Below are 27293 nucleotides of genomic sequence, written 5' to 3'. Positions count from 1 at the left end.
ATTACTAATAAAATAAATAAATAAATAAAATTGCATGCAACAACAAATTTTAGTCCCATCATTCTTGCACGACTTGAGTATTTGTCACCATTATTCCACACGCTAGGAGGCAGCTTTCACCTGACACGCTGCTGCCAGTGGGTTGTTTTACCATTTTGTGCACTTCAGCCTTTCACTGCTCGCTGTTCCCATTAAGATTAATAGTGGTAAGCAATTAGGTTCCTGACATGCATCATGCGTGATTGACATTGAATTGAGAAAGTGCTTTAAAGCAGTAGGAAACACTGATACAATTTTCCAGTACAGCGCTTGTAATCCTGGCAATATGTAATTATAGGAAAATATATTCCATCTTTTTAAAAGTTCTTTATCTACTTTTTGTACAAGTCTACCAATCAATGTAGATACAGAGCTGTCTTAATATATCTTATGTTTCTACATTATACATTAATACTCCCATATGGCTATAACACATAACACATTTAAACAATAAAACTAATCTCATGCTCTGTGATTTATATGAATTCTTTTACAAGTGTTAGTCAAAGATATGAGTAAAACTTGTGAGAAACAAATTAGGAATTGCATGATTATTAATGAGGAGTTCCTGAATAAATATTTAGTAGATGAGTAGACAAGTAACAAAAGGAACTGTATGAATAAGATTTTGAAAGGGGCATCATTACGGGAGCAATACTACAGAGAAGAAGATACCATTAAACCGAAGCTTTGGTTGACAGCACACAGTGCTTGTGCATTAGAGTGGCAAGTAAGGAAACACAGGCGATAAACTCCTCCTTATGTAACTGAGAATGTTAATGTAGGACTATTTTTTCAGAGCTGCATGGCATAACTTCCTCATCACACAACAGGTCCTCTAAATAAAAAGATAAAATATGTTGCGAGTCCATGCCCTGCAGAAGGTACAGGTGTTAGGCATGTGGAAGATGACTTTTTTTTCCCTTTTACCCTCCAGTGTTGTTACAAATCACTTCAAAAATAAATATTTTCTGTGATGTGAAAATGCTCTGGTTGTGGTTTGGAGCAAACCTTAAATATGGTCTCGTTGCTGGCACTGCAATATCCACTTCAAAACAAACTTAGATGTCTGTTTTGATCCTTTATTCATGACTTCTGCTGGTATCCTTTTCCAGGTTGACTGTGTACAAACTCTCCCAAATCATCATGTTTACTTCAAGTCTGTAAATATATTTCCAGTGTAATTCAATACACAGAATCAAGCATGCTTTCAGAGCTGTTTGTCAGACATTTCCTTCTCAACTGAGAAAGCGTGACAGTGTTTTTATATAGGGAGGTCTAAAAATGTACAAAATTAAATAATTAAAAACTCACAAAATAAATGTTACATAAATATATCAACCTTGATAACATAAAAAAAATAAATGCATGATATAATAACTAAATTCGGAAATATTTTCATCAAACACATCTTACATAAAATTATTTGTAAGGACCCATACTTAATATTAAACACTCTTTGATCTGTTGGTATCACAGTCAGCCTGAGACCACTTTCTATCTGCAGTCTCCTAGCAGGTCATAATCAAAACTTCCACATAGTAACATAACAATACCAAACCAACTATAAAAACAAGAGAAAACATAAAATACAAAAATTACACACCAACAAACACACATATACACTTTGTCAGTATGCATAAAATAAAGATATATATATTCTGCCCCTCTCCGTCATAATGACTCTGTCAATCAAGGCCCACATAAGCTATAAAACATATACAACACCACATTAAGTCTGATTAGGTTCTGGAGCACAGACCACATTTAAGGTTTCCAAGCAGGGAGGAAAGCATACTGTGATTGCTAATTCATGTACATTTTTCTTTGTGATTCACTAACCGCATTGCAAAGTGAACTGCTGCAGTCAAGTGCACTTACATAAACTTCTCCCCTGCATTACGTGGGATAAGTTGGTAATTTTTGTTTGCTAACTTGTGTAAGCTACCTTGCGAACCTTAGCCTTCTGTAAAACTCATAATGTTTTGCCTTCAGGGTAACGTCTTTATGCGAGCTGTTTATTAATTTAATTTTGAGACACTGCTCAAACATACAAAGTCAGCCAGTGGAGTGCTTGAAAAAGCTCATAATGACAAAAAAACAACCAAACAAAAAACAATAATTGGATAGACTGCTGTATAAAATTTTAGCTAACCAGACATTTTCCACAAATATATTCAGAAGCTGATATATGAATACAGATTACTTTACTATTACACAAGGAATGAGAACCAATGTGCTGGTGCTTATTTTTATTCTAATATGATCGCAGGACACTTACAGTATCTACAGAAAAGTGGCATAGTTCATTAGTAAAGACATATGTTGTTGACAGTGGAGTCTCTATGTAGCATCAGAAATTTGAACACTGGAAATTAAAATACATTTTGGTTTAATCCTCCTTGTTCTCCAAAGACTGAACTGAAATATACTTGTAAGTTTTTTCATCACATAATTGATTGAATGTAGGACACTATCTGCACATACTGTATACTGAAGTACAACATTAAAATGCAATATAATCATTTTTAATAAGATGATGGTTACAAATTTAATTTATTTTAGGGTGTGTGCAGTCATTTTGGCCCAGGTCGATGCTGTTATAAAAACACATCCAGTGGCACTTTTGCAAGGTTGCCAAGCATGGCACATACACTGAAGAGGCCACCTATCACTACTATGACTTAAATGTATGCAGGATTTGCTGTACTTCATTTCTGTTGCTTTAAACTTGGCAGAATCAGACAGAATTTTTTTTAGAACAGGTTCAATAACATCAGTGTTGACTGTGGTTTTACACTCTTATTTTCAATTTTGTTTTGTGAAATTAAAACTGTAAAGATTTGAAAAATCACTCTCTGAACAGATAACAACGAAAAACTGACCGTGTTTTGAGTTGTTTGCAAGAGCGGTAAACATTAACCTCAGATTAGCAAAAAATGAAAACTGTGAGGAAGTACTTTGTGTGTACTATTTTGTTTTTCATAATTTTACAAAGTATTTTCCCTCTGTAGAGCCCACAGTTGTTAAAATGAACTTACATTTTGGCAGCTGTTACTTCTTCTTTATTATTACTATGATAGTTATTGTTTTTTAAAGAAATTTCAAACTGTAGTCTGGGGCCTAAGGAGTTAAGAAACATACAGTATGTCTCACATTAAAAAAAATAAAAAAATATTTTTTTACCTTGGGTAGTGTCTGATACGATGAAAACTATTTCAGTACAGCAGATAATATAATATAAATGTATGTAACATAATATAACCTGTGATTCACAGGAATGTGAGGATGAAGATGTTGATGATGTGCCTTCTCAGTGTTTTCCTCTTTTCAGGTGACACAAAAAATTTAGCTGATTTGCTAGTTAGCTGCTCCTTGGGGTCACTTGGCTCTCGGCAGTGGCCTGGCTTTTAGTCAAGTTGAGGGAGAATGTGTAGCTCCCAAATTTGTGATATTTTGACTTCACTTTAGCATAATGGCAGGAACTGCTGATACAATTTCCGTCTTTATATACGATCTGTGGAAAGCTTATTTCAGTCTGCTGTTGCCCAAGACAGCTTACCTTCCCCTGTGCTACTCTCAGTTTACAGAAAGGCTCATGAGCATGCAATTTAAGACGACTAATCAGCCAGTTAGTGTACAGGCTCTGACTGATGGATTAAATTATTGTGAGGAAAAGTGGTGGTGTAAAATAAAATGGGAAAATGTATGTATGGGTATAACAACTAATGGAATTAAAATAAATGTACTGGCTACAGAATTAATTTTTGTAAACACAAGATTAAAATAACATTTCATAATATGAACTGAATTTCAGGAATGTATTTATTTCACAGTTGCTTGTCTTTTCTTAAAATTTTTTGAACACTTCTTACCTCAATCCCAAATGTCGTATAGTCTTACTTAATACTTTTACAGTCATTCCCAGGATTTTATGGATAACTTCTTTGGGTCATCCTAGCCTAACCTCTAGCTCATCTCTAACCTTTTAAGCCGATATAAGTCTGAGCACAGTTTTAGATATGTTTTTTTTTGGGATCAGTCTGAGTTAAAAGGGAATAAGTGAGAGGGCTTTTGCTCATTGGAACTATAGCTTTGTAAAGCTTATGTCAGTATCCATCCATCCAACAATTTTCTTAACCGCTTATCCATCTTAGGGTTGCAAGGGAGCCTATCCCAGCTAAGAGAAGAAAAAAAGCAGGGGAAGCAGGGGAAGAGGAAGAAAGGACCCTGGACAGGTCTCCACTTATGTCAGGATCATTCTTCTAAATCACTTATGAAAATCCCATCTGCACAAATTAACTTGCACAGCCTTGTTTTTGCCTTATTGGATATGTAAACAGCTTGTTTTGAAGGGGGTGGGTTAAGGGCGACACAGAGGAATAAGCAAACAAGTGCACAGGCAGACAGAGGGGTAGACGAGCAGACAAAGAGATGGATGGGTGGATGGGAGCTTGGAGAGGAATAGAAAGTCCTGAATGCTGTTGCAGCAGGCTGTGCTGACGTGAGGAGTGTTCCCAAACACAGTTAGTAGCGACTGCAGACCAACTGCATTACCATACTTACACACATACACACACGCGTGCGCGCGCGCGCACGCACACACACCCGGACACGCTGTGCCCGAGGGAGAAAGCTGCTTGCGGGCATCGCTAAATAGAATGGGGACAGGCTCTCCTGTTCTGGTCCTGAGGAGGTTACTGTGTACTCCAGCACCGTTTGTAAAATTGTCAAGGTGTAATTGTGTGTATGCAAGCGTATGCGGTTGCGTCGGAATATACATTAATGCTTTTTGTGTGTTTCTAAGCTTTAAGGGACCTCCTACAGGTGTGTGTGGAGCGCTGTTTATTTATGCACTAATTGTATAACGGCGTCCAACCTCTGTGTGTGTGTGTGTGTGTGTTCCCATGAACAGGTCGGTCCTCTCCTCTCCTCTTCTCAATTCCTCCTCTTCTTTCCATGTCTGCACTTCCTCGCACAACTAGGTGCGTATCATTGGATCAGTAGCTGCTGGCTGCCACACTGTCCAATCGCATCTAGGAAGAGAAAATAGAGAGAGAGTGAGAGAGAGGGGGAGAGCTAGGAAGCGAGGGGGAGATGGGGGAGGAGAAAGAAAGGAAGAGAGGGAGAGAAGGAGATTGATCACTTGAACGTCCTGGGCCCTATATTCCTCGGAGAAACATTACAATTTCTACTGCATCTTTTTTTTTTTTCATTCCCACCTTTCTCAGACTGAAGGCTTGCGGGCTGTTTTTCTTTCTTTCATTTTTTTTTTCTTGCTTCTTTTTTGGGTTATTCCCACCCCGGAGACGTGCCACCAACACCACCATCACCAGCAGCAGCAGCAGCAGCAGCAGAGGAATATCTCCCAATATCCCATCCCGGGCACGTCGGATAAGCTGCAGCAGCGAAAGCACGCGGCAAATATTGCGGTGGACGGGAAAGAGGAGAATGGTCCATGGAATTTTACACCTCTCACCCAGCCTGGGTACGGTATATCCAACATTTTGTCATTTGAGGATTTTTTTTATACTGCAGCGAGGATGCAGGTTGAGGCTTTGCATTTGAGTGTGTGTGTGTGTGTGTGTGTGTGTGTGAGTGTGTGAGTGAGTGAGCGTGTTTTGCCGTAGTCAGCTTCAGAACCGATAGAGATTTAGACAGGGAATTCTACCTCACAGGCAAGCATTTTTCCACACTTATTTTTTCTTCTTCATCGCACCCCCTTTCCTCTTGTTCATTTTAATAAGAAAGCAGCGTAGCTTCTGTCTGTTATTTCTATATGAAAACACACAAGGGGAGGGTGGCAGGCGGGTTTGCCTTGATAAATGGAGCGTTATTCATCAGCGTGTGTGTGATCACCACTGGAATGTTAACTAGCACCTTGGACAGCCGACACCAATACAATCTAACATAAGAGCAGCGACAGCGGTGATCCTTTTACACTCTAATATCTTTACAGCTTACAGTGTGTGTGTGTGTGCATGTGTGCGCGCGCGCGCGTGTGTGGATGTGTGTGTGATTATACAGCAAATTGATGTTTCTCTCTCTTTGTGCGCGTATGTAGACGCGTGTGTTAATATTCTGCCCTCAGGCCATCAGAGAGAGAGAGAGAGAGAGAGAGAGAGAGAGAGAGAGAGAGAGAGAGAGATGGCAGTGTCGGCTGGGAAGCAGCTGTGAGTGTGTGTGTGTGTGTGTGTGTGTGTGTGTGTGCTTGAGATGTAAAGGGAGAGAGTGAGCATGTAAGGTGACAAAGAAAGTGTGTGTGAGACATAAAGAAGGTGTATTTGCGCGCATCTCAGGTGGAGGGATAGAGAACAAAGTGTGTGCGTGCGCGCGCGTGTCACAGGCGTCCTACCTTATGCTACATGCAGGTCAGAAGCCCTACGGTGTATTCAGGGTTTAATTAAGCGTGTGACGTGACACCCCCCCTCCTCCATTGGGGTCCTGTGATCTGTGAAACAGTGTGTAGTGAGGATGTGACACAGCAGCCCTGACAGTCTGACACCGAGTTAAGCTGAGCGGACAACATCTCGTTTGCCCTATCTATCACTCCCATATCTATTTTTATCATGAACAGAAAGAAAGGTGCACAAGCTCGCCTTCTGATGTCATATGTGTGTCTCTTGTGTGTGTGTCTGTGTGAGAAAGAGAGAGACACTTTATTTATTTTGCCCTGTGATTATTTTAATCAGGACTAATTAAATCCATCCTTTCTGCCCCCCCCCCCCCCCCCTTTTTTTTTCTCTGCCTCTCTTTCTCTTATCCAGGCGGCAGTTTGGGCTTGTTATGGGGATGACCGGAAGGAGAAAGTGACAGAGGAACAGTGATGCTACTGTTTACATAACAGGAGAGACTCACACACACATACATGCACAAACATATACACACAGACATGCACACAGGTTCAAATTGCCAGTCCAAGACATACACACTCACTTAAACAGTCCCACACATACATATACTCCGAGACGGCGTATTGAACGGAGTCACTGACTGAGTCACTGCACACTCAGAGGCACAGACTCACTGACTCACACACAGGAACACACACACACACACAGACAGACAGACACATACACAAGGGGAAAAGGTTGTTTGCAGGAGCCAGGACTGTGTGTTGTGTGTGCTATGGGCCAAGCTGAGCAGCAGCTGTGTGTGAGTGTTGGATACCTCTGAAGGGTCAAAGCAGCCGGAACCCTCTGCCTCCCCCCAGTTCCTCCCTTTACCCCTCCTATCTCTCCTCTTCCAGCTACCCCTAAAAAACCCACCATCATGACTGAGCTGAGGACCAGCAGACTTTTATCCCCCCATTCATCCTTTTCCTGCCCCCTGAGGTTTCTATCCCTCCTCCTCTCCCTCTGCCTCTCCCTTTCTCTCTATCCAACCTCCTTATTGGCACAACAGACTGTGCCTGTCATTTCCACGGCGCAGGGCCGTATCCGGGGCATCCTGACCCCGCTGCCCTCAGACCTTCTTGGACCCGTCATTCAGTACCTTGGAGTACCGTATGCCAGGCCTCCAACGGGGGATCGGCGCTTCCAGCCACCTGAGCCGCCTCTTCCTTGGCCAGGAATACGAAACGTGACGCAGTTTGCTCCTGTGTGCCCACAGTCATTGGACGAGAGGAGCATACTGGGAGACATGATGCCATCCTGGTTGACTGCTAACTTGGATATAGCAGCGACGTACCTCACTCACCAGAGCGAGGACTGTCTCTACCTCAATATCTATGTGCCCACTGAGGAAGGTGAGTGAACCTAGTGGTGTGCAGTCAAATCTGGGGGCAGGGAAGAATAAATAAGCATGCAGGATTGGGATTAGGATTACATGGTTAGGTTCATTTTGCTTTACACTGACTAAGAGGATGATACCTGATTCCAGGAATATTTTTGGCCATGACAAATGATTAAATCACGGATGTCCTGACAGGGCATAGACATACCCTTGACAAATAAATAAATAAGTAAATAAATAAAGTCTTTAAAAAAATATTTCTTGTTTCCTTAACCCCCCCCCCCCCCCCCCCCCCCCCCCCGCACACCGCTGGTTGAACCAACACTTAATATGCAGACACCTGCGTCAGTCGCCATGGGGTTTACGCCTTTACTTGTGGAGGAAAGTGGGAAGGACACAGACTCACTCATGCATACATATTGGTTCATACACATGCATGTGACCCCCCCCACACACACACACACACACACACACACGATGGCAATGAACACTCCCACTGCTTCAATTTATATCCACCAACCGAAAAATGAAGGCAGGGGAGCAAATAAACCCAAAGAGCGATCAAAGGCTGAGATACATAAAAATGGACACATGGACAGTCACACACACACACTCACAGATGCATGCACAAACAGCCCACAAGGACATTTATTCAAATAGAATAAAGGTGGGGAAGGTGACTAGAGCTGTGCATACAGTCATACAAAAAAGAGAAAAACCTGACATCAGGTGCTTCAGTGATGTCACTTTGATGGTTTTAACCCATATGATGCTAATGCCTATCTATCTATCTATCTATCTATCTATCTATCTATCTATCTATCTATCTATCTATCTATCTATCTATCTATCTATCTATCTATCTATCTATCTATCTATCTATCTATCTATCTATCTATCTATCTATCTATCTATCTATCTATCTATCTATCTATCTATCTATCTATCTATCTATCTATCTATCTATCTATCTCTTTTGCAGACATCCATGAGGAGGGGCAGAGGCCAGTGATGGTCTACGTCCACGGTGGCTCGTACACAGAAGGCACGGGTAACATGATGGACGGCAGTGTGCTTGCAAGCTACGGCAATGTCATTGTCATAACCCTCAACTACCGCCTAGGAGTATTAGGTAAAATAAGCTACATTTGATATCTATCGTGTCTTCCATATGTATGCGATTGGAATGTATTAGATAAAGCGCTGTAAGTACAGCGTATGCTTTTAAAATGAGTATAGCTGAATTTTCAAATAATCCCTCCAATCCTTCAGATTCTGTAAGTAAGTTCTTTTTTAAAATCAGTCAAAGAATATATTGTACAGGTAAATCAATGCTGTGTATATGCATATGGTTTATTTTTGTTGTGCCATTTTTTTTTTTTTTAAATGGGAAACTCTTAAATCCAAGCAGCTACAAGCAGTTTTTTAGTGAATCAACCCTCTTCTAAAATGGCTGAATTTGTGCTTCAAACCCGCGCTCCACCCTTCAAGAGAGAACAATAGCAGTGCAATTACTGCCAAGGTGCTCTGGGTATCACTGCAGTGTCACACACCTACTGTATGGTAATTTCCATTATGAAGTGGGGGTAGCCTAAAGGGTGATGAATGGATGATAATTTGAAATGCGTTGTCCACATCTCAGAAGCACTTATTTAATTTGGGAATTTAGTTTTTCCAGAATGATAAAATTGCATATGAAGAGATGGATATTTTATCCCCATGACAGAGGCAGATGAAGCTTGGAGAAGGTGGGAGTGGAGAAATGAAAAGTTCAGCCTATGACAGTGGTCACTAGAGTGAAAAGGCTCAGCAGAATGATCTTACACCAGAAAAAAATACATATGTATATAGAACAGAGGCATTAATTTGGAGAAAGCTGCTGTAGCATTGCTGCTTTACAATTACTCAGTTTTAGTTTTCCTGTGGGTTGTTGTATTGTTTATTAGATATTATGAGCTATAATTGAGAGTTGAGTGTACTTTGCAAATGAAATTTCCTTTCACTTAGGTTACATTTAATATTTCTTCTTTTTCTCATTATCTGGGGATTATTTTTTTTAATAAGATCCAACAATTTTGCTTAAAACAAAATTCAGTTTTTACGTCTCAACACAGCAGCTCATTTTTGTGATCAAATCTAGAGTGTACTTACCATCTGGATTGTTTAATCCTTCAACGAGCTATAAAATGTGAAAACCATTAGCGAGTTGTTTTTACCCAGAGCGCCCTTTCGCTTTATTTATTTATTTTTTTATTCTTTGAGTGGAAACATGTTCAGTATGGGTGTCCCTAGTGGAAATAAACCCCCCGAAGCCATTTTTTTTTCCACTACTAGCATCGACTCAAATCTGATCCTTTTTACCTCCATGACTCTCTGAGTCATTGCTCTCTGAACAGCAAAAATCTGATTCCCTGTGGTTTTTCTAATTTTAGGCAACTATGCAAAGCTCACAGGTTGAATAAACAGAATGTCTTAAAATCCTGGTATTAAGCCTTCTTGTGGTTGTAATTATTAAAATTACAAAGAGCTGAGCCGGGCCACAGGAGAGTTAAAAAAAAAAAATGCAAGGCTTCATTTACTGTGTTACACTGAGGGCATGAACATTTAGTTGTTTGTGTGTGGCCTATATATTGATTCAGTCAATATATAGTCAACGCATCCCATTTGCTGGGTAAAATCATTCTATTGAAAAGGCACCCACTATTTAGTAGTTCATATGATGAAAATATTAAAAATATGTCATTTAGAAAAATGTGGATACACTATCTTTTATAATTAGATGACTAATTTTGTTGAAAATCACATCCCTTATTCTGATCTACATGATTATGTGAATTTGCAATACAAAAACTAGACTGTTTTGTATTAATTAATATGTAGCTTTTAATTAAATCATATCAGTTTATAGATCATCTACATGTGCATGCAAATCATTTTCAGGCTGTCTGAGAGACATTTCTCTCCCAGAAATAAGGACACATCTGGGTTCTTCCTTAATTAGGCAGAGAATGTTTTTTTTTTTTTAACATTGGGCTTGAATACATGCTAAAAGGTTAATACGTTTTTAAAAGCTAATTTCCAAGGCTTTCATTAGACATTGATTTTATAAGATGGCATAAATCTGCATGTGGTTAGTGGGTGAGAAGAAATTCCATTTAATTCTGACCTTGGGGGGAAAAAAAATAACAGCTACTGCTGTAATCATCATTCAGAGCCAAATAAAGACCATCCTACATGCTTCTTTGTGTCTTCACTCCACCGCCTGTGTTTACACCACCTGCTCCTTCTCCATCATCACCACCATCACCATCACGCTTCATCCCGAGTAGCAGTGTCTTCTTCCTCCTTCTCCTCGCCATTGTCACCATAAATTGGATGCATGAGGTGAGCCCATTTATGAAAAGCAATACACAATTATGCATACCAGCATAAATAAAATAAACAGAAGATTGACCCAAATTTTCTACCAGAATATGAAAGCACATTATACAGTTTATAGTAATCATGGAGCTCTTCTAAATGAATATAATCCTTACAATGTCCTTTTTTGCTTCAGAGAAATTTCTGACAAAATGCACATAAGTGATGAAATGTGTTTTAGCTTTGCTTTTCTTGCTCATTATACTCTTATGTGCTTGAGGTTCATAGAAATGAGCTTCTGCAGTAATGAGATAGAGTGAGCTGTTAGGATCCTCGAGTTTACTTAACATCAGTAGTAAAGGGAATAAGGGATACATGCAGTTGTGACTGCATGCATGTTTAGATTTATGCGTTTATGTCTGTGTGTAATAGATATTTACTGACATTAGTAGGGATGTAACTTGTTGATTTGATCGGGTTTGAAGAATTCTAGGAGAAGCATGTTGCATTTCTTGAATTTTCTGTTTTGATATATTATAAGAACAACTTGTGTGTAATTAAACTTCAGAACAGGAATACTTTAATCTCAACAAGTATCCCTTCATGTTCTCTTTTGAGTTTTTTGCATTTTGCCATTGTGAGATAAAAATGCTCCATTCTTAAACAGTAATTTACTCATTTTTAGCTTTGATTTTAAGTCTTTAAACATAAGTACACTATCCTGTCCTACCACAGGTAAACAAAACAGCTTTCTCTCTCTGCTCTCTCTGCCTACCTATAGGATTTCTTAGCACAGGTGACCAGGCAGCAAAAGGGAACTACGGCTTGCTTGATCAGATCCAGGCTCTGCGCTGGGTGAAGGAAAATATCGCAGCCTTTGGGGGGGATCCAAACAGGGTCACAGTGTTTGGATCGGGGGCTGGAGCATCTTGTGTGAGCCTCCTCACCTTGTCACACTACTCAGAGGGTAAGGGAGAATCATGGACGAAAACCCTGTTGATCTACCGTGTTTTATTCAATTCACCTTATACAGATGGGTGACTGATAGAGATGGGTAAATTGTCGGGCCACCACATGCCAAGGTTTCCCCCTTTTTTGGTCTTTTTATGGTTGTGGTTAAGAGCGCTGTCTAGCATGTCAGTCCAAAATCTCCCATAGGTGTTTTCATTTGAGATGAGATCCGAAAACTCTCAAGGCCACAACATATGATTCAAATCATTTCATACTTATCAAATCATTAAGTGAGCCCTCTTTTCCTTTGGGTGGAGTCACTGTCATCCTGGAAGAGAGCACTGCGATCAGGATGGAAATGCTTCATCATAGGACAAAAGTGATTAATCAGAATAACAGTGTATTGATTTGCGGTGACCTATCTGTCCAAGGGGAGAAATGGACCAAACCATGCCAGAAAAATGTCCCCCCACTCCACCAGATCTCTGGATTTCTAGATTTAAAAGTGAAAAAAGTGTTTTTTTTATTTCAATATATATATATATATATATATATATATATATATATATATATATATATATATATATATATATATATATATATATATATATATATATATATATATAAAATAGTATGGACAGATAGTGATGATGGTTGGTAGGTAGGTGGCTGCTTTGTAAGCTCTGACATTTACCATTATGAAACTTTTCAAGGTCTCCAGTGAACCGTTGCAGCTTTCATTTAGTGGTTTTTAATGCCTGAAAAAACCTTTGAATTCTGTGAATAATACAGCCTGCCCGTGACTCATATAGCTTAGGGCTGTTATTATTTTTAACTTTTAACATTTAACTCTTACTTCAACTTAGTATGCCAGACATAACCTGTCATACTTTAAATTTGAATAATGCATATCTGTGACGCCATTTTTTTTCTTGCTGTGTGAATGATTGCTTCTGCATCTATTTATGTGTGCATATGTGTTGTGCAACCTTCCAGTGAGCATTCAAATGGTTGTGCATCCTTGCATGCATGTGTGGGTGCATGAACACCCATATATATGTGCCTCAGTGTATACAGGCTGTTTCTACACCCAGATTTGTATTTACAGTATGTTTGTGTGTTCATGTGTATCAGACCTGTTCCACAGAGCCATCATCCAGAGTGGCAGTGCTTTAGCCAGCTGGGCTGTCAACTACCAGCCAAGCAAGTATGCCCGGCAGCTAGGTGAAAGAGTGGGCTGTGGCATCGATGACAGCACGCAACTGGTTGCTTGCCTCCAGGGCCGGAGTTACCGTGAGCTTGTGGAGCAGAACATAACACCAGCCAAATATCATACAGCTTTTGCCCCGGTGATTGATGGTGATGTTATACCTGATGACCCCCAGATTCTGATGGAGCAGGGAGAGTTTCTGAACTACGACGTGATGCTGGGGGTTAATCAGGGTGAGGGTGTGAAGTTTGTGGAGGGCATAGTGGACTCAGAGGACGGTGTCAGTGCTGAGGACTTTGACTTCGCTGTGTCGGACTTTGTGGATAGTTTGTATGGATACCCAGAGGGCCGAGACACATTGAGAGAGAGCATAAGGTGAGTTAAATTTCTGAAAATATTTAAGAAATGAGTAATAACTGAAGGGATAATAATGTGACATTCCAAATAATATGCTTATCAGATTTTGTCTTCCAAGTTAGATTAGATCATACCAGGCTAATAACATACCAGGCTAATAACGTGACCCTACAGTAAGGAGTGTGTCAGCTTAGTTGGGCTAGAACAGTATGAACAGCTTGCTGGCTGTGTCCATTCATAAACTGTTCAGGTGCAACAATGTGACACACATATCTGTTAATTAGTGCTAAGTAACGGACAAATAAAACAGTAGAATTTCACTCACCAAAACTGAAGCACAAATGTCTTGGATGGCCTATAGTACACAACAGATAAGCCATATACACATAAGCACTGTGAAGAGGTCCAGCTCAATGATTTGAAGCAGTGAAGGTGAGATCTGGCTCAGCTAGCTCCCACTACCTGTATCTGGACACCCGTCAATCAACGTGACTATGCCATATTTCAGTTATCCAGTGGTTCAGAGGTGAGGAACTATCCATAGAGCCCAAAAGTAGTTTTTGACTATGCTTTTTTTTAATGCTGTACAGCTGGCCATTTTACCACTGTAAGGATTGACTCTCTTTTGCAGCCAGCCTAAAGTGGCACCTAGAGAAACTGCAGTTAGCTTCAGTTTTCAGCTCTGGAAGCTGCTCCTTGGAAAAAAAAAAAAAAAAATCTACCCTTAAATAAATTTTATGCTAAAATAAGTAAAATTACTTTCCTCACAATGTAGTCAGTAAAAAATGAGTAAAACCTACTCTGAGTTTATATGTTATATTTTAAATAGACAGAGCACTCTGCAGCCTAGCAGAATTCAGAACAAAATAGAACCAAACCACCAGAGTGGGTGTCCATAGACTCTGTGTAGCAATATTAAGCTACATAAATCAAATAATCAGCCTCAGCTGATGAGGCATCAGTGGAGCAGACAACACAGAAATCTCTAAGCAATATAAGCTAATTACACACAGCAGCTGCAGCCCACTAATACACATAGATTAAATAGGCACTAACTGTGGTACTTACAGTTTGTTGTAGTTCCTTTCTGGCTCTGATTCTGCTCCAGGTTTTAGCTTTTTCTGTTTTTCACTTAATTTAATCTGTCTTTAAGTCTTTAGATACTGAGCTGAATGAGACTTCTGAAGTTACAACATATGCACAAAAAGCTATTGGACTTTCACACAAAATAACACACAGCTTCTAGTGGGATGTTGATGAAATATTATGTATGATCACTATATCTCTTTACATTATTACCTTAATTGAGATGTTTTAATAGATCTGCAAAAATTATTGGGCAAAGCAGATTACAAACCTACACATATTCCCTGCTGACAGTGAGCTTGCTGACACACCTACCCGTTTTCAAAATAGGGCAGTTCTTCCTCAACATCAGTACAAAAGAGCTCATGTCTGATAATTCAAGAAATTCAGACACACTAAATATCATCTTTTCCTTCATTTTGCCTTCTTTGGCCTGCTGTATATCTCATTTCTGTTGGCCGTATCAGGATATTTGTTACAACAATAAAAATTTTGATTATTTGAACATGCAAACTACCAACATTCGAACCCTGCCCCTTCATCCTGAGCAAGAGAGCGAGAAACAGGGAGCGTGGCTATAGACAAGCAAGCTAGAAAGTGGATGATGAGAGGGGCAGTGTGAGCAAGAAAAACATTTTCTGATGGTTACATGGCAGTCGCATTCTGAAGCACAAATAAACACACCCACACTGTCACGCTGTCTACTGTTGCCTCAGTCCCACTCTTGGTCAAACAGACACGCAGACCTGCGGCTCTAAAGACATCCATGACACAGACAGAGCAGAGGAGAGAGTTGGGCTGTGTTCCAGTATTCTTACTACCGTGCTGCTTATTATATAAGATAAAGGTTTAGTACATCGCAATACTTAGTATGCCCACAACAGTATGTCAAAATGTCAAGGATGTCGTACAGTATTCAGTTACAATTTTAAGCATGTAAACCAACATGCTTTTCTGGTTATTCTGACCCACAATCCTTTGGGTAGTAGAAAATATAAGACATACATCACAAGACAGATGATTTAAGTAACCTTCCAAATCACATTTTTTTTTCTGCAAGTTTTGCCCCCCAGACTTCACCCCATGACAAAGTATTGTGTCTAAATTGTAGGCATACTGCATACTACAAAACGTAGCTTGTAAGGGTAGCTGCAGCCTTGAACACAGCACAATAATAAGAAATTACAAGCAAGCCACCAGGTCTCAGATAACCATATCACCCCACGTGTGGGCCATCGGTGATCATTTGATAGCAATGTCCTGTATTTTATATCTTTAAGTGAAAATAGAAGTCATGGCTCAAGGTTCTGCACCAAGCGTTGTAGCATTTAGCCAGAAACAGCATGCACTAGTAATGCAACAACTATATCCATGAGATCAGATTTATGCAGAACACGTGTGCTTCACAGAAAACAAGATCGTTTTCATGTCAGCTTCAGCTTCTCGGTCCGTTCTCACGTGGTTATTATCAGTATTTCATGTGACATTTGTTTTGACTCTGCAACATATGCCAATGTGGCCAAGTTCAGTATGGACTTGCAAAAAAACAAGTGGCCCTGTAATGAGAATAAATGTAATTTGTTACTTCCCTTCATGCTGACAGTGTTTTGCCTCCGGGCAGTGATTCCTAGAATAAAGGAAACCAACAGAGACTCAGTAGAACAAAATACAACACATTAGTGAGTTTTAGAGGTGTTGGTTATTTTAACAGGGAAAAAATAAGCTGTTTTCTCCTACTTCTAGTTTTTTCAAAAAAATTAACCACCTTTGGCTCCTCCTTTAATCACAAGAGGTCACCGCAGTGGGTAGCTCTGCATATTTGATTAGCAGACTTTTATACTGGATGCTTTTCCTGACGCATCCCCCAAGGGATTTGTGTCCCCTCCTGGGACGGAGTTGGGAATTACTTGCTTGTTAGGCAAATATGTAAACCACTACGTCATACACCAATCAAGCATAACATTATAACCGCTGACTGGTGAAGTGAATGACACCGATTATCTCTTCATCATGGCACCTGTTAGTCGGTAGGAAGGGAGCAACTGAACAATTTGCCCTCAAATTTGATGTGTTAGAAGCAGGTATTCCCTGATGGCTGTGGCCTCTTTCAGCAGGATAATGCACCCTGCCGCAATGCGAAAAAGGTTCAAAAATGGTTTGAGGAGCACAACCCTGAGTTTAAGGTGCCTCGATGGGTCAGGGCTGTTTAGGTAGGAATAGGGCAACAATATTATGTGGTCATAATGTTATGCTTGATCGGTATATAGCCTGCGTGCTAAAATAAGCTAATCATTCTCTCACTGTTGTTTCAAATATATCATACTGTCAGTGGGACCAATCCTCTGATCAAACTCTTAGCAAAATCTCCAAGTGTTCACTGTGGACATAGTGTGGTGTCTTAAAAGTGAAACATTGCAGACGGACCCTAAACCAGAATTCTCTCTGATGACCTGCAGATGGTGACTCCAATGGCTGCACAAAGAAGTCCAATTTAAAAAGTTTGTGAAAAAATGAACTTACTGCTCAGTTTCTTGATGAGTTTATGGTCTCTAGGGTTGCAAGTTCAGGTATTATTAAATGCAATGTAGTGTTCATTTTACAAATTATGATGCTAGGTAGCATAAAACAAATGATAAAGAGGACAATTAGCATGCAGTGTCATTAGTTTCTCAGTCAGATCCACCTCTTCCTCTCAATATCTGGATTCAAGATTCAAGACATTTATTGTCACTGTGCAAGCATGACAAAATTACAGTTATGCCAACCTCTTACAGTGTAAAAATATGTTTTTTTGCTTATTGTTCTGTAATAGATCTAATACATTTGTTGAAAGATCAGATTATTGATTGACAAAATTTCAAATGTACTTATAATTTAAGGTTCATGTACACAGACTGGGCGGACCGGGACAATGCAGAAACCCGCCGGAAGACATTGGTGGCGCTTTTTACAGACCACCAGTGGGTGGCACCAGCAATAGCAACAGCTGATCTCCACGCTCAGTATGGGTCTCCTACCTACTTCTACTCATTTTACCACCACTGCCAGAGTGATGCCACACCACCTTGGGCCGACTCTGCCCACGGTGATGAGGTGAGATCAAAGTTGCTGGGCCAAAAATAACATTTGCAGCATTTGTTGTGAGAGAAGATTTATTAAACACTGGTGCAGGAGATTAGACTAGATATCAAAGAGGATAGAATAATGATTTCTCAAAAGAGAATGACTAATTCAAGTAATTAACTCTAAAGCAAATGAGACAAAATGACTTAAATCTTAAAGAATTTTGAAATATTTATATAATGATTCAGGAGCTTTGGGGTTTGTTACTGCTTCACATCGATGCGTTCAAAATATTGATTAAGCAGTCCTTTAGAGCTTGAAATGTCTGAAATGTTCATGCAGTAACTTTTACTACAGGCCTGCCTGTTAAGTGGTTATATGCTGTGTATTTTTTTTTATTTATAAGAAACATTTCTTCAGTTCATGTATGTGATGACTGAATCAAAATGATAACCTCATACAACAGGGATATAACACTACACATAATTAAACATTTAGCACGAATCTCAACTATAAAGTTATAGTTTGTTGTGTTTTTGTTGCAGCACACCAAAAAAAAAAAAAAAAGTTTTTCATTTTGTTCTTGAATAATTCACAAGGCTTTCAAATGTTGTACAATATCAATAAGAAAATACTTTGATCTTTTAACTCTTGGCTAAAAGGAATAAAAAATGCCCACTAAGACAAGTGCAACACATTGACAATTAACTTAAATTACCCATTAAAGCCAGCAGTGTAATTTCAGTAATGTTGCCCATCTCATTTTTCGTCGCTGCACATGTGATTGAAAATTGTAACGAGGCTAAGACACTTTTAATAAATAATTGAAGCTGGGCTCTGCTGCCAGTGCATATGGGTGCACAGGCGATGATATATAAATGCTGGTTGTTTGTTTGTCCCACCCCTGGCGCTGATTGGCTAATTGTTAGTGCTTTTCTCAGCTCAATTGTGCAATAGCTGAAGGAAGAAAGCAATATGCCCATGTACAAAGCTCTACAGCTGTAGTCCTCTGTAGTCAACATAAGATAGCATAAGAAAACATATTACACTCTCCTCTGGTGCAAAGTAACATCACAGACAAAATATATGACACGAAAATGCTCAGATAGCAAAATATGAAAATTATGATCCAATTAAATGTATAGGATCTGATTCAGCACAAGTGATACACATGATTTTATTCTTCACATATATTTACATCATGATTGTAATTTTTTCTTTGGTGTTTTATAACCTAGGACAGTTTCACTGCAGTTCAATATTAGTAGTTACCAGAGTGTGACGCAATTTAGTCATGCTTATTGTTACTGTCCAGGGAACCTATCTGTCGACTCCAACAGTCATTCCAACATGAATATGTGTGTATGTGCGTAGGTGCCCTATGTGTTCGGCGTGCCTATGGTGGGACCCACTGATCTGTTCAACTGTAACTTTTCCAAAAACGATGTGATGCTGAGTGCAGTTGTTATGACCTACTGGACCAACTTTGCCAAGACTGGGTGAGTTAATAAAATGTACGCTGTGAGATGTGAGCTGTTCTCAAGCAAGCACGACCAAAAATCAAGCAAAACAGACCGTGGCTTCAGCATCGTTCAGCCTTTTAAAACAGAGAAACCCATTTCTAATTTCTGTTATTAATACATAATCTCCACCCACATGTGTAAAACGTCTCACGACTGTGAGTGAAAGCCAGGACGCTTAATCACCTTTTAAAGTGCAAAAGAAAACGCACAGCTGTCAAAGTCAAAGATCAGTTGTTCCTCATCCTTTTTCTTTTTTTTTTTATTGCATAGACGAGGTTTTGGCAACGTGAAGTGTTGTTTCTGTAACTGTGGACATTTCACTCTTTTTACTGGAATAAATCTCCTCCAGGCTTGAAATCGGACAGCCAAGTTTCAAGTCTATAATGTTATCAAGATAAACAGCCTCTCCACTTTGCAGCTCTTGATATCCTTTCCATGTGTTTAATTTGTTGGACAGATTAATAATAAAGATTAACAGAGGCACGGAGCTATCGGTCAGTGTTTACACGCAGAGAGAGTTCAGTCAAAGGGAGAGCAAAGAGGAAAATGTAAAAGTTTTGATTGTTAGCATTTCCAACTATATATATATATATATATATATATATATATATATATATATATATATATATATATATATATATATATATATATATATATATATATATATATATATAGTTGGAAATGCTAACAATCAAAACTTTTATATATGTATGTATATATATGATTTAATGTAATTGAAATGATTTTACATATATAAAATCTTTTCAATTACATTAAATCATATTTAGCAAAGCAAATATGATTTAATGCAAAAGTATGAAAACCACATTTTTCTCCAGAAATATATGGTTTTATTTGGACTGCAAGCTCGACTGAGGGAAGTTGAATTTTAATGCAGCATTAGATGAAAACAGTGAATTTTTAGACCAACAAAAATAATGAGCTCACAGGCAAAGGATATGTTATTATAATGTCTTTGCCTTCAAGAGTTCTCTGATGTCTGACGAGAAGACGGTGCTGTAGACACAATAATGAAATCAGGACTGCAGACTAATTTTGGCAAAGTGGGCACACAGGTTGTCTGTCATGTCAATGTCTTGACAGGCATTTCTTTTGGGACCTTGGCTGAAATAGTTAAATAGCCCCTGCTCTTGAAAAAAAAGTCCTCGAGAATAGCCAAGGTGATGTCCTAAAACAGGAATCAATTGATTAATTGGTCGCTGCTTGACAAATCTTCTCTTCTCTTCTCTTCTCTTCTCTTCTCTTCTCTTCTCTTCTCTTCTCTTCTCTTCTCTTCTCTTCTCTTCTCTTCTCTTCTCTGATGCAATAAGAACTATAGTTTATTCAGTATTTTAAATTAAAACTAAAAAGAACTAGCAAAGAGAAATCCAAATTATTAAAGCAGACTGAAATGGTCTGCCCATAGCTTTGAAAAATATTGCTGCTGCAGAAAAACATTAAAACTTTACAAACCTGACAATCCACACTGATAAGAGTGCCTTTTATCTTTCACGCTGACATTATATACAAGATAAAAGTAATTGTTGAAGACGGACCTTCTTTCTGCAGTACTCGAAGTGAGTAATTACCAGTAATTAATCCAATTGAGGCTCAATCCACTGAGACCTCTTCAGATTAACAGAAACATCTGCGGTCTAAACCTTGATCTAAATCACCACAGAGCCTTGCTGTTTCACAGCATAAAGAACCAGGACAGTGCTCTCACATAATTTAACCGTGGCATGAAATAAAGATATCTTTAATGTGAATACATTAAAGCAGTCACATTGCATTAAGTTAGCTGTTTCGAGCCCATAGTCTGTATTGTCATTACCATCCCAGCAAGCCGCAGAGCAAAATCACCAAGTAGGGATGCGGAGATTTCAGTATACACTTCAATTATCAAAGGGAAACTTTCTCTGAAGAAAGATTTCTCTCGGCTGAGAGTGCCTCAGATGGTGATGGAACTCTGCGACAGCTCAATTTAACGCCGGCGATGTGATGCTCCCTGATGTATATTTTGTACGCCTCTGTGTGGGCGTATAAATCCTCAGCTTGTGTGCATTTGTGTGTCGGTAGGTCTTTAAGCTAGCAGCCTTTTTGTGCTGTTCATAAGGTGTTGATTGACAAGCGAGCACATAGCACGTAACTGGCAAGTCTGTGAAGATGTGCTGCCGTTTGACTCCCAACATTTTAGCTGCTGACACAAATAAGTCGGTAAATCGACAAATAAATGCCTGTCGGCATGTGTCAGAGAAGTGATTTTTCAAGCTATTTCCACTGTACCACGCGCACATTCATCTCTAATGTAGATATCTGACAGGTTTGCATGCAGTTCACACTGCAGGAATTTGAACAGTGCATTAACAGGAATGTTTTGTAAGAGGCATATAAAACTGCACAAAAATCAATGAACTAAAACGAAACCACCTCGGAGCTATGTTTACAGGAAAATAAATCTTTTTTTGCGTTGTAGAAAATATTTTTGCCTCTGGTTTGTCTTATGTCACTTTAATATTGATTAGAAAGCCCGATGAAACTGTTGTGCCAGCTTGGGAGAAACTCAGCATCTTCGGAGGATGATTGCCAGCACAGAAGTTACTGAGAACTCCCTGACATCGGAGATGCAGGAAAAAAAAGTCATTGATATTTATACCTCTGATAAATATCTGAGCCACACATGGTGGAACATGATATAATGTGTAATTTCTTTGTTTCTTTTGAACCCTTTTGTTTGTTAGATTTTTTTGCATTATTTCTCAGCATTTAGGGTTATAGTTTTTTGTTTGAAGGTTATGCAAACACTAAATTAATCATTCTTTCATTCTTTGCAGTGATCCAAACCAGCCAGTTCCCCAAGATACCAAGTTTATCCACACAAAGCCTAATCGCTTTGAGGAAGTGGCCTGGTCTAAATACACACCCAAGGAGCAGCTGTACCTCCACATTGGCCTCAAGCCCCGTGTCAGAGACCACTACCGTGCTACCAAAATCTCTTTCTGGCTCCAGCTCGTCCCACACTTGCATCATGTCAATGAGCTCCTCCAGTCTGTGTCATCTTTCACGCATAGTCCCTCTCCACAGGATGACACCCCTATTTCCTACACTAGGCGTCTATCCAAACTTTGGCCTCCTAGCAGCACACGCCACCCGGGTTCACTGGGTGGTACTCCGCAGCCACCCGAGTCCTCATTAGGCCAAGGTGGAGAAGAAAACGGGGTCCGCGTCCCTAATGAGGATTACTCCACTGAGCTCTCAGTGACTATTGCCGTAGGAGCATCACTGTTGTTTCTTAACATACTTGCATTTGCCGCTCTGCTTTATAAGAAAGACAAAAGGCGTCTGGAGCATCGTAGGCCACGTCCCCTTCCTCCACCAAGACGAGACATTACACCAGCAGATGTTGCAGCCCACCTGCAGGGGGAGGGGTTGATGTCATTACAGGTAAGTCACAGTGTGGGTAGCTGCACAGGTTTTGCACATGTGCTGTTGCCTAGATTGTAGTGAGTCACGGTTTGCTTATGTAGCCACATAATTCCTCCACAAAGGATCTTTGTTTAGTTTGGTGGTTTGTCTGTTTGCTTGTTTGTTTGGTACCAAGATTAGCTGTACTTCTGTAGCTTTTCCTACAGAATTACATGAACCTTCTTGGAGAGGTGGAGCATAGGCAAAGTAAGACCCCATTACATTTTTGTGTGGATTCAGAATGCTTTCTTTAAGTCCTGCAAAATAGGGGCTTGGCCTTGGTGGAGGTCTGTGCTCCCTAAGTGCCCTTCCAGTTTCAAGCTATATGGAAAATAATCATTCTTATTGTTAGTGAGTCAGTTGAGGTTTTGTATGACGACGTAATTAAACTCTTGTCAGTGTAGCAGCTGCCAGTAGAGCACTCTTGCAAAGCACAGCCCGTCATCAGCAGACATTATCAGTGTGAGAATCTGTGTATCTGTGAGTGTTTTGATGCATGTGCAGGTGTTAGCTGTGTACAATTGCCTGAATTGCTTTCATTTGCCTCCAGTTCATTCAATATCTAGCCTCGTTGGAGCTTTGTTAGCTGCTCTTTGCTGCTTTTAAATCTCACACAGTGAGTGCTAAATGGTAGATATATTTTTTTAGCTGACTTAATTGGCAATTGAACTACAGTAATCAAGCTCAGCACCACAGCTGCCAAAATAGGGTTTTATTTCTATTTTTTTCAATGTTGTGTTTTTTAAAAAACAGAAAAATCCATCATTGTATTAGAATACATTATTCTTATTGATGCTTGAGTTGTACGTTATCCTGTCTACAAAAAAGATATTGATGTAGAGCACAGGTGGGCAATTAATTTTCCCAAAGGGCCACATGAGAAACTGAGACTGTTGTGGAAGGATGCACCTATAAGTTTAAATAGAGAAAAAAAAATTAGTGAGCAGCTTATTGGTGCGGCCCTCCACAACAGTCCCACTTTCTCATGTGACCCCTTGGGAAAATTAATTGCCCACTGCTGATGTAGATTATTAACTAATAATCAGTCTACAGTATGTGGGGTGGCTCAAAGCTGGCTCTCTGACAGGTGCAGTGAAATCCCAACTTTCCAAGATGTTTGACTCTTTAAAGGTGAATTTGCTCATTTGGATGTTTCATAGAGGTGTGCAGATATGTCTGCAAGGGCATTTCCAGGATTTTTAAAAATGGGATGGCACATGGGGGCCCGAAGAACCAGCCTGGGGTTAGGGAATGGGATATTTGGTCAATATTCAGTGTCGATCTTAATTGTGGACAGACTCCTGCCTTCATAAATATGCATTAAGAGACACAGCTACCCCCCCCCCCCCCCCCCCCCCCCCCCGCGCATGGTTGTAGTGAACTCCATGATTGATAGGGGTCATAACCAACAATGCTAACACACAGAGTGGCTGCCTGTTTTTGCCCATTCATCATGACATTCAGACCTAGTGCTGTAATTACTGTAGAATATATGAAGACTTCAGATGCAAAAGCCTCCAAGCCCATCTGACACGTTTTGTTTTAAGCATTTTTTTTTTTAGCAGGCTCGTCATTAGACATTATAATAACATTCATTAGTGACTGAATGTAATGCCTTACTTGTAACACAAGTCAGTTAATTGTCTTTTTTTTTAAACACATTTGTTTGTCTTTTGCAGCCAAACCTGCTTTGCCCATCTGTGCTTGTTTTGCAGAATCTTCTTTGGATAAGACATAGGAAACAGTTGCAAAATCACTAAAGTGAAACAAATGGAAACAAATGATGAAAGCAGAACTCAAAATGAAACACTGAACAAACTGATCAGTGATAACCACACAGTACAACAGAATGAACAATAAAGAATAATTAGAAGACATGGCTATGCCATACGCTGCGCTCATGATAAATAAAAAAATATGATGTATGAAAAATGATTGAACTCCTGTTATCTCAAGTAATCTTATCCTCTATGGCATGGTGTTGCCCTCAGGCAAAAAGCCACACTTTTGGTTATTACATTATCCCTTTAAATTTTTATTTAATGGCACAAGATGTGTCACTGTTCACTAAAATGGAGAGCTGAAGAAGGTTTGACCTTTAACCTGGGGTATAGCAATCCTTTCAGGAAACAAATCTGCATGTGATGCAGTGTCAGCTACTGCTAAGACTAAAATCCTTTATATATACGTTTAATTTGACTGAACTATATTAAAAAGATATGTGTCTGTACACGTATATATGAAGAAGTGTATTTGGGTGTTTAAAGACAGATTTTGATTTCATTTATTTACTAAAATAGCATTTTTTGGTTCATTGCCTCAGACCAACATTATGCAGTTAGACCACTTTTCTTCGGGCAATAATACTAAAGCAGTGCTTCTAAATTCCGGCTCTTGGGACTGCTTGTCTTAGAGTTTTGGGTGATTCCCTGCACTGAAACACTTGATTCCAATGATAATGTTGCTGTCAGGCAGCTGCAACATTTAATACCCAACTGATCATTTGAAACAGGTGTGTCGAAGCAGGGATTGGAGTCATGGGGGGAATCTCTGTGTTAATATTTTGAGAGTAGGAATCAGGATTGAGGAACAGTTAGGGTCAATTACGGGTCATACTTGTGTGATGTGTGTAGGTAAGCAATAGTGTGAGCATGTAAATAATGATGTGTTTATACGTGCGAGTGTGTGTGTGTTGGGAGCTTGGAGAAGGGAGATGTAAGTTACCAGGATGCAATGGTACTCCAAAAGTCAAATGGCAGAAATATGATGTCTGAATACCACCCCCTACTTCCGGTCCGCGAATTGGTGTCAAAAATAACATACAATTTAGCCCTTTAAGTTACTTTTTTGACAATTCGCCTTCCCGTCCAATTAAGGGGGTTAATCGAAATGTCAAAAAAGTAACTTAAAAGGCCAAATTGTATGTTATTTTTGACATCAATTCGGGGACCAGAAAGGGGCGGGGCTGGAAGTGGCCCGCGGGCCGCACGTTTGGGCACCCCTGGAATACACTGAAAAATGGGGCTTGACCTGTTTGAATGGCACATGATCTGATTCACATCTTCTCATTGGTGGTGCTGTGGACATAGTGGCTTTTGCTGATAAAGGGAAGTGCTACTTAAAGGTTTTTGTAAAAAAACAAAACAAAAAACAACCAAACAAAAAGAGGCTCAGTGTCTGATAGCTCGGTTTGAAGTGAAAGCATCTGATTATCATATGCTGCCCACAGAGAGGTCTCACTTGATATCGTTTTTCTCATTTTTGATGGGGGTGGCATTTAAAAGCTTTTGCATTCATTATATATTTATATAAACTGGAGATATTTTATGCTTGTGTCACATAAAATCTGTTATTTAAAAGTAAGAGAATTACCAAGTGAAGTAGGTAAAATCATCAACTGTTTATTTTACTGAACTGTGGAGTAATTGTGTACGTTGGCCATGTGAGCGATCGGTGGATTTGTAGTTTTATTTTAGTGTGATTTTAATATTTTTAGGTTTTCGACTGTTGGCTGGGCAAAACAAGAAATCTGAACCCATTAAACTAGTTTCTGGTGTTATCTTTTATTCAAGAGTAACAATAAATTAATTACTTAATTAGATACCCAGTAGATTAATTTATCGTAAAAACAATACTCAGTTGCTGCCCTAGATGTGGTTATTTAATAATGAATTTGATTTTCAGTCCTCTTTTCTCTCATTATATGACCTCCTTATTTTCACTTCTTCTTTTCCCTTATCCAACTCTTCAAATCTGTAGGTGAAGCAGCTGGAGTGTGATGCCGCCTCAGCAGATGAGCGGAACAACGCTCACCATCATCACACCCTGGATACACTAGATGCGCTGGATGGCTTGGACACCCAGGACATCTACAGCACACTGGACACTGTGCGCCTCACCTGCCCACCTGATTACACCCTCACGTTGCGCCGCTCACCCGACGATGTCCCCCTCATGACCTCTCTGACGCCAGGATCGCTGCCTGTGACCCCGGGGTCTCACCCCGTCACTCCTGCGACGCCGATGACCCCAATGACACCTGGATCAGTGGCCGGGATGAGGATGGGGCATCCTCACCAGGGATACACACACCATAGCCCATACAGTAATACACATTTGCCACACACACACATCTCCACCCACACACACTCCACCACGCGTGTATAACCGCAGCAAGATACCGCAGCACATAGATACAACACACACTCATACTAAGACACACGCACACACATGCGCATACACATGCAAAAACACACACACACGGAACAGAAAGACTTAAATACCTCTACTAATTACCCTGCAGGATTGTTACAGAAGGAATGACAGAAAGACATTTTTCAGTAACAGGATGTAAAGACAAACAGCTGTGTGTTGCATGTTGGGAAACTGAAAACTAAAACTGGATCTGACGTGATGCAGTTCTGTGCATCATTTGCTCACAACCCGATGAGCGAAGACATCCATCAAATGTCTCAAAACTTGCTTTGGATTTCAAATCTGCTTTT

At 39.7% G+C, this 27293-nt stretch overlaps 1 protein-coding gene across 1 annotated transcript; it reads left to right on the top strand.

The window, feature by feature from the left end:
- The first annotated feature begins 5400 nt into the window (after window positions 1-5400).
- LOC115801060 (neuroligin-4, X-linked-like) lies at window positions 5401-27078 on the top strand. Its single transcript, XM_030758761.1, has 9 exons — window positions 5401-5527; window positions 6807-7786; window positions 8756-8905; window positions 11915-12100; window positions 13219-13669; window positions 17617-17830; window positions 19175-19299; window positions 22158-22767; window positions 26548-27078. Exons 2-9 carry the CDS (start codon window positions 7312-7314, stop codon window positions 26953-26955), a joined length of 2619 nt encoding a protein of 872 aa, XP_030614621.1. The 5' UTR covers window positions 5401-5527; window positions 6807-7311; the 3' UTR covers window positions 26956-27078.
- Window positions 27079-27293: the final 215 nt, after the last annotated feature.

Source organism: Archocentrus centrarchus, chromosome 21 (genome assembly GCF_007364275.1).
Source record: "Archocentrus centrarchus isolate MPI-CPG fArcCen1 chromosome 21, fArcCen1, whole genome shotgun sequence".
Lineage (NCBI taxonomy): Eukaryota > Metazoa > Chordata > Actinopteri > Cichliformes > Cichlidae > Archocentrus > Archocentrus centrarchus.
The sequence above is the reverse complement of the archived record's forward strand: the minus strand, read 5'-3'. Positions and strand labels throughout refer to the sequence as shown.

Excerpts from the sequence above, each read along its gene's own strand:
- LOC115801060 (XM_030758761.1), top strand. The coding sequence starts at position 7,312 with ATGACTGAGCTGAGGACCAGCAGACTTTTATCCCCCCATTCATCCTTT. Across the intron at positions 7,787-8,755 it reads CTATGTGCCCACTGAGGAAG|ACATCCATGAGGAGGGGCAG; the intron begins GTGAGTGAACCT and ends TCTCTTTTGCAG. Across the intron at positions 8,906-11,914 it reads CTACCGCCTAGGAGTATTAG|GATTTCTTAGCACAGGTGAC; the intron begins GTAAAATAAGCT and ends GCCTACCTATAG.